The sequence below is a fragment of the Astatotilapia calliptera genome, chromosome 5 (assembly GCF_900246225.1).
Source record: "Astatotilapia calliptera chromosome 5, fAstCal1.2, whole genome shotgun sequence".
Classification (NCBI taxonomy): Eukaryota; Metazoa; Chordata; class Actinopteri; order Cichliformes; family Cichlidae; genus Astatotilapia; species Astatotilapia calliptera.
This window is the reverse complement of record NC_039306.1, coordinates 15564111-15572630: the sequence shown is the minus strand read 5'-3', so window position 1 is coordinate 15572630 and position 8520 is coordinate 15564111. Positions and strand designations below refer to the sequence as shown.

The window sequence follows — 8520 nt, the reverse complement described above, 5'->3', positions numbered from 1 at the left end:
TCACAACAGTAAGGATGCTGAATACTGTTAGAAAATGTATCGTTATCCATGCATGTCCACCAGAGGAAGCAAGCAATGATACACAGCTCTGTACTGGATTGCTAAACCAGCACACTTGACAGAATTTAACATGTTAAATGCTTGTTAGACACAAACTAGTACCAGCTTAAAAAGCAGATTTGCTGTTTAAAAAAGAATTTGATGTAGAAACACATGCACATGGATTTTATCTTACCTTAATTTTGTTTCATAATTTACCCCCCACCACCTCTTTAATTCACATTTCAATATGAGAGCAAATTATGCATAGATTCAAACTGGGGCCATCCATCACAACTAAAGCACTGCTGTGGGATATGCATTGCCTCATGGTAAGTAAATGTTCTTTGTAAATCCTATAAAAATACATATATTAACATTACCTATAAAAAAATGACAAGAAATGGGTTAAAATGGCTATTGGTTGATAAAAGTGGCTCACATGCCAATGCTGAAAGTAAACAAGGCTTGCACTGCTCACCTAGAAAACAAGAACGTGATACACAGCAAGCAGGCTTCATGGGATATAAGTAAGAGTGCAGAGATTTATAGTTCATAGACATTATCTCCTTATGTTCACATTTAATATGATTCTTGCTGCTCTACTGAGCAGCTGTAGAGCTGGGACCAAATCTTATCACTGAATCGTATCCCTTCACTGAACCAAATTAAGATCTATCTTGCGAGGTAACTGTAACTAACCCTCAGAGCCACTGCTGTCCTTTTGTCTAAGATCTGTGGGAGTTTAGAGGGTTTAGAATATGTTCCTGGACTTTCAGTAAGCTCTTCTTTCTTGTTTGACTAAATCTGTATTATTTCAAAAATGCTAACTACGCCGCACTAATCTTTCGGGTTGCTTGACTCGGGTACAGGTGGAACTGAAAAGTTTATTAACCGAGCTTCTTGTTTCCCCATCACAAATATTTATTAGGATACAATTTAATTACTGATCACTTTGCCTGAAAGCTATATTAATGGAGCTCTGTATTAATGTGAACTAATGATGAAAAATCACCTGTCTCTATTATCCATTTAATAATTTGTCTCCATCATTTAAAGCAGTGCCTCACCACCTCTCACTTTCAGCCAATGTTACTGTATGCATACATAAAAAAAAGATATTTTACATAAAGTATTCAAAGTATTTACTGAGGTGCATCTGTTAGTATTTGTCAGCTGTGAACTTTAAAAGGTTAAACCTGAACTCGCTGCAAAGCTGTTGGTCCACATTTTTCATCTATAATAATTCATACATTTACAGCTTAGGAGCTCAAGTTATTTCCTCTAATCTGGGAGGAGAGTATTTAGCCACAGTTGAAGACTGAGGGTCACAGGAGGAGGAAAGCACCAACTTGGTTGTAGGACAGGTAGGAAAATACACCTTTTCAGGTAACAGGGGTAAAGTCTGAGCTTCTGTAGGGTAAAAAAACAACAAAAAAACAAACAAACCAAAATGATCTTTCTAATGGACCTCCAGATGATGCTGCTGGATGTCATTTACTTCATCCTGAGAAATTCAAATTCAAATTCAAATTCAAATTTTATTTGTCACGTACACAGTCATACACAGTACGATATGTAGTGAAATGCTTGGACAACTACTCGTGACCTAAAGAAAACAAAAAAAGGAAAGGCTATGAATAAGATAGGAAATAAATATGAAAAATTATAAAGGGTAAATTTAACTAGGAAGGAATAAAATATAAATTAAGGTTAAAAATGAAATAACTGTACAACACAAATTAGAATGAAGGGTAAATTTAACTGGGAAGAATAAGATAAAATATATAAATTAAAGTTGAAAATAAAATAACTGTACAACAAAATACACAATACACAATATAGAACTATATAAGAATGTATGAAGAAATCTAAATATAAATAAATATATACACAATTCTTTGCGGGTTATCTTGCCTCCATGCACCAAGCCCATTGATGGCGAGCTGGTGCTCATAACCGGATCAGGCAGTGGCCTGGGCCGTCTCTTTGCTCTGGAATTCACCAAGCAAGGGGCAGAAGTGGTGCTGTGGGACATTAATAGCAATTCCAATGAGCAGACAGCCAAGCTGGTGCATGAGATGGGGGGAAAGGCGTACACCTACGCAGTGGACTTAACCAGCCGGGAAGATGTGTACCGCAACGCAGAGCTTATGAGAAAGGACCTTGGCCGGGACGTTACAATACTAGTGAACAATGCTGGAGTGGTGGCTGGGAAGCGCATCCTAGACTGTCCTGATGAGCTGATTGAGAGGACTATGAAAGTCAACTGTCATGCTCTGTTCTAGGTGAGAACTCAATGTTTAAAATCAAATGTATAGAAGACATTTCCCCAGTCACATCTGAAGCAATGAAGCTTCTTATTTGAGTGGTTTAACAGTCCAGATTTACTTCATCTTTCCAACTTTCTTGTTAGCTGGATATACTTGTAGATGCCAGTGTATCACAAAATTTTAGATGCTAAGCTTTGGGGCTTATCATAGCTTCTTTTCTTTTCTTTTTTCTAACTTGATTATCCAGAGCAATACTGTGTTTTTTATGAGTATGGTCAAAAGAAAATGTGTTCCTGTCTAAATATGCAACTATCATTGCAAACTACTGATCAGAAATCAATCAAGGTCACTAACCATGCACATCCAGAAGATAAATGCTGAAAGTTAATCAGCTGTGAAAATGCCAAACGCTGGAACAAAAGGCAGAATGGTTTAGCAGCACATCACAGACAATACGCATTACACAATCAAATCATAGCACATCTTTGGCCAGTAACTTTTACCGACTAAGAATCAGAGAGCTGGAATTCTTTCTTTTGGATTTCATACTGGATAATCTTTTTACAGTCGGCTGTACACAGAGCATGTTATTGAGGGACACTTGAAATGTAAAATTGCTTTGCGTCAAGAGCATTATCCCATTCACCCTATGGACTAGCAACTTTGACGTCAATCCTCTTATTAACAAGGTGCTTGTGCAACGTAAGCTACACATAATAACCTACACATCGAACAGTATTTAAGTCACATTTAACAACACTGCACAGTTTGTTGCCTCATTCCATTTTGCTGCTATGACAATGCATGTTTGTCTGGTTGTTCCTATGTGTGGGCCTCAGACAGTGAAGGCTTTCCTCCCCCAAATGAAGGCCCTGAATCACGGACACATCGTGACCATTGCCAGCGTCCTCTGTCTCTTCAGCACAGCTTGTGTGGAGATGAGCCAATGCAGGAGAAATACCGCTACAATAAGTCTATATGAGAATATAACTAATAAGAATATGGCAGCTTTATTATTGTGTTTTACACTGTTCTCTCACAAAGTCCCAAAATCAAGTAACACATTAAAATGCATATAACGGCACTGGCAGTCAAAGCAGGGCTGGCAAATCACAAATAATGAATATTCAGCATCTTTAAAAGCAGCGTGAATAAGCTCTGATGGATAGATTTTCTTTGTGGTAGGATTACTGTGCCAGCAAGTTTGCTGCAGTGGGCTTCCATGAGTCTCTGGCCCACGAGCTGCTGTCTGAGGAGGTAGAAGGAGTGAAGACAACCCTTGTGTGTCCCTACATCGTGGACACGGGCATGTTTGAAGGCTGCAAGATAAGGTATGCCAACATAATAATCATATACAGTTAAGGTCCAAAAACTATGGTGAGTGAAACAATTTTCATAAATTTGGCTCTCTTTCATGAAACAGTGACAATGTGACAAGAGTGCAGACTCAACCTTAAATCAAGGCATTTAACTAAAACATTGCATTAACTGTTGAGGAATTACTGCCATTTTTATCCAGAGTCCCCTATTTTCTGTTAATTGGAAATATCACTGAAGACAACAAGGCTATTTTTCTGTAATTCTTTATTTCTTTTCCTTTTTTCCCATTAATTAGATGGTAAAAGGTCTAGCGTTGACTCTCGAGGTAGTATTTTGAATCTAGAAGCTATATATGTGAACAAGTAAAAGAGAAATTAAAAACAAAACAAAAATCCATCACAGGCCAACTCAACAGTTTGGTACACTCAGGAACATTAAAATAAGATAAAACACACACAGGTTTATTTTTTAGGTTTATCTCTATCCATCTATGTAGAAGACTACAGCAAAGAGATATGAGAGACCATATGATTGTTGGGGTTTTCCCTGTTTTCTTTGTATTACTGTAAGGTCTTTACCTTAGAATATAAAAGTAAAGGGTGTTGTGATTTGGTGCTATATAAATAAAACAGGACTCATTTGAACTGAAAATTGAATTGAACTGAGAATTTAATTGGTTATTAAAAATTAAAGGTCTGTATTTCAGTTGTAGCTTGCCATGTGAAAAATTATGAAAACTGTGTCACTGACAATCCTAACATGTTTACTCCTAACTCTAAATTTGTTTTGAGTGTCATAGTTTAGACACAAACAAGGAGAGTTTAGTCTGTAGACCTGAATATACCTCACTCACATACACATACAGACTGATCATTCTTTGAGGGTCCATCATACAGGAAGTGCAGAATTATTAGGCAAATGAGTATTTTGTCCATATCATCCTCTTCATGCATGTTGTCTTACTCCAAGCTGTATAGGCTCGAAAGCCTACTACCAATTAAGCATATTAGGTGATGTGCATCTCTGTAATGAGAAGGGGTGTGGTCTAATGACATCAACACCCTATATCAGGTGTGCATAATTATTAGGCAACGTCCTTTCTTTTGGCAAAATGGGTCAAAAGAAGGACTTGACAGGCTCAGAAAAGTCAAAAATAGTGAGATATCTTGCAGAGGGATGCAGCAGTCTCAAAATTGCAAAGCTTCTGAAGCTTGATCATCGAACAATCAAGCGTTTCATTCAAAATAGTCAACAGGGTCGCAAGAAGCGTGTGGAAAAACCAAGGCGCAAAATAACTGCCCATGAACTGAGAAAAGTCAAGCGTGCAGCTGCCAAGATGCCACTTGCCACCAGTTTGGCCATATTTCAGAGCTGCAACATCACTGGAGTGCCCAAAAGCACAAGGTGTGCAATACTCAGAGACATGGCCAAGGTAAGAAAGGCTGAAAGACGACCACCACTGAACAAGACACACAAGCTGAAACGTCAAGACTGGGCCAAGAAATATCTCAAGACTGATTTTTCTAAGGTTTTATGGACTGATGAAATGAGAGTGAGTCTTGATGGGCCAGATGGATGGGCCCGTGGCTGGATTGGTAAAGGGCAGAGAGCTCCAGTCCGACTCAGACGCCAGCAAGGTGGAGGTGGAGTACTGGTTTGGGCTGGTATCATCAAAGATGAGCTTGTGGGGCCTTTTCGGGTCGAGGATGGAGTCAAGCTCAACTCCCAGTCCTACTGCCAGTTTCTGGAAGACACCTTCTTCAAGCAGTGGTACAGGAAGAAGTCTGCATCCTTCAAGAAAAACATGATTTTCATGCAGGACAATGCTCCATCACACGCGTCCAAGTACTCCACAGCGTGGCTGGCAAGAAAGGGTATAAAAGAAGAAAAACTAATGACATGGCCTCCTTGTTCACCTGATCTGAACCCCATTGAGAACCTGTGGTCCATCATCAAATGTGAGATTTACAAGGAGGGAAAACAGTACACCTCTCTGAACAGTGTCTGGGAGGCTGTGGTTGCTGCTGCACGCAATGTTGATGGTGAACAGATCAAAACACTGACAGAATCCATGGATGGCAGGCTTTTGAGTGTCCTTGCAAAGAAAGGTGGCTATATTGGTCGCTGATTTGTTTTTGTTTTGTTTTTGAATGTCAGAAATGTATATTTGTGAATGTGGAGATGTTATATTGGTTTCACTGGTAAAAATAAATAATTGAAATGGGTATATATTTGTTTTTTGTTAAGTTGTCTAATAATTATGCACAGTAATAGTCACCTGCACACACAGATATCCCCCTAAAATAGCTAAAACTAAAAACAACTTCCAAAAACATTCAGCTTTGATATTAATGAGTTTTTTGGGTTCATTGAGAACATGGTTGTTGTTCAATAATAAAATTATTCCTCAAAAATACAACTTGCCTAATAATTCTGCACTCCCTGTAGAAGGCTAAATCCAATTTTGCTCTTAAACGGACAAAAAAATGTCCTCAAATACTCAATGACACAACCTATGTATGAGTCTATTGCTAATGTTTCATGTTGCTTGATATTTTAAATGTTCCTTGATGTTAGGGAGGAAGTGGAACTGCTCCTGCCCCCTCTGGAGCCCCAGCATTGTGTTGAGCAGGCTATGAACGCTATCCTGGTAAACCAGCCATTAGTGTGTATCCCTCGCCTCACCTACCTGCCTGTTCTTTTCAGAGCGTGAGTCTCACAACCTTCACATTTTCCAGATACTAAATAAAGATGAATGCTTTTCGAAAATGTCCTTTTCTATCCATTTTCAACAGCTGATTACGGTATTTAAGCTTCTACTGTCTTTGTTCTTTTTCAGGTTGTTGCCATGGGAATCTAACGTGACCACTTATCGCTTCATGGGTTCTGACAAGTGCATGTACCCCTTTATTGAAACCACGAAAAAACAAGTGACAAATGGCTCTGTTGCAGTCGCCTAGTCATACATTTTTACACAAAGAAACAACTTTAGGAGTACAAATGTTAACAATACCTTCAAAGGTATTTCAAAGGGTCCACAATACATCAGACAGGACAAAAAAAAAGAAAGAAAAAAATGTGGGTTTTGTGAACAACAGGCCAAATTGTCCATCTGCAGCCATGACTCAGTCAAATGGATATAATAAAACAGACTTTACATTTTCAGGCTGATCATTTGGAAGTCTGTACTGGATGACAACTCAGCCAAGTAGTCATCAGCCTCCAAGAAGATTTCAATAATGCTCATATGAAATGTAAAGTGCCCTTGAAATGTTTTCACCATAAATCTGTGAAATGCCCAAACAGTGATTAAATCCTACACTGATCCAAATGGGAAAGCTTCTTTAATAGCTGTTATGCAATCCTCTATACTCTGTTATATTCACATATAATAAAATGACCTAAAACAACACCTACAAATGCTGTTAGAACACAGCAAGCGACGCGTCTGGTGCATTGTTTTCCTGTAAAGATCATAAACTGTAAGCAAGAAAAAGTAAGTAACACTGCAAAAGGGGAATTTTATTAATCTTTCTCTATGTAGACCAAGAATAATAACTTTAATAATAATGTGTCTAGTATTTATGACGTTTAACTTACATATAAAAATATGTAATCAGAATCAGAATCAGAATTGTCAGAATAAGAACTGTCCCTTCTAGAAAAAAGATGCTTAGCTCCACTGACTGAATGCTAATATGGACTTTTGAGTGGAAAATTCTGGACAAACTGCACTTGCAGATCATGCATGTATGAGTGCACGTGTAGTTTACGTAGCAGAAGAAGGCTAAAAAGTATTGCTAATCTCACAAGACAGAAGTGACACTTCTGTCTTGTGAGATTAGCAATACTAATCACAGTCACTGGACAAACATTCTCTAATTTTATGCAAGGGAACGAGTATGACTAACGATGAAACATTTCCTGCAGCACAATGTGGTGTTGTAAATGTCTCTGGTCATAATTCCCAGAATGAGCTCTTGTTTGTGCACTCAAGGAAGAACAACTGAAAAGTCTTGGATGAGAAGATTCAGATCATACACGTTTGTTTTTATGAAGCAAATATTTGGTTATAACGCAACAAACGATTGCGTACGATACTGTAAAACTAACCCTGAATTCAATTAGCAGAATCAATATTTATTCAGATATAGATTTACTGTAATGATACCTTCAACCACTGAATGGGACATTAAAGGTGCAATAAAAGCAATTTTAAGTATTTTCTATAAAAATGTTAGCAAGCTATAGCCATGTTTATTGTAACCTCAGTTTCCTGCTCATAGTGTCTTAGTCTTCTGTTGTCGTAGCCCATCTGCTTCAGTGCTCCATGTGCTGTGTATTCAGAGGTGTCTTTGACGCATGCAGAGCGATCCAGCGTTTTCAATGGAGCAAATGTTTCATCAGTCATCCAAGTGACTTCTTCAGTCTCAGCAGCGTACAGGTTGCCGAGAACTTATTTGCACAAGCTTAGTTTCTTGATTTGCATATTAACAATCATGAAACTAAGCCCATGGCTCATTGTTATGCAATGGTGCTAGTTTTGGTCATTATGCAAATGCACTGTTTATAAGGTTTGGGAAACCTGCAGTCAGCTGGGACTCAAGATGTCATTTGGATGAGTGATTAAACGCTCCTCTGACTGAAAACGCTCTGTTGTCATGAACAGAATCAACTTTCAGGCAATATGTTCAGACATGATCATCTGCATGTGGTTATTTGAGTTACTTCCGCTGGCCTATCAGCTCCGAGAAGTCTGGCCATTTTCACCTGACCTCTGGTATCAAAAAGGCTTTTTCACCCAGAAAACTGCCCCTTACTGGATATTTTCTCTTTTTCAGTAAACAACTTGCTACGAAATAGTTATTTGCTGCAGATGATGTTGACA

At 38.4% G+C, this 8520-nt stretch overlaps 1 protein-coding gene across 1 annotated transcript; it reads left to right on the top strand.

Moving 5' to 3' along the window:
- Positions 1-1492: 1492 nt before the first annotated feature.
- Positions 1493-7155, top strand: LOC113021672 (retinol dehydrogenase 10-A). The gene is given in 6 exon segments (XM_075410372.1): positions 1493-1551; positions 1934-2327; positions 3152-3248; positions 3496-3643; positions 6210-6341; positions 6472-7155. Coding segments are annotated over 6 exon segments (951 nt in total). The 3' UTR covers positions 6593-7155.
- Positions 7156-8520: the final 1365 nt, after the last annotated feature.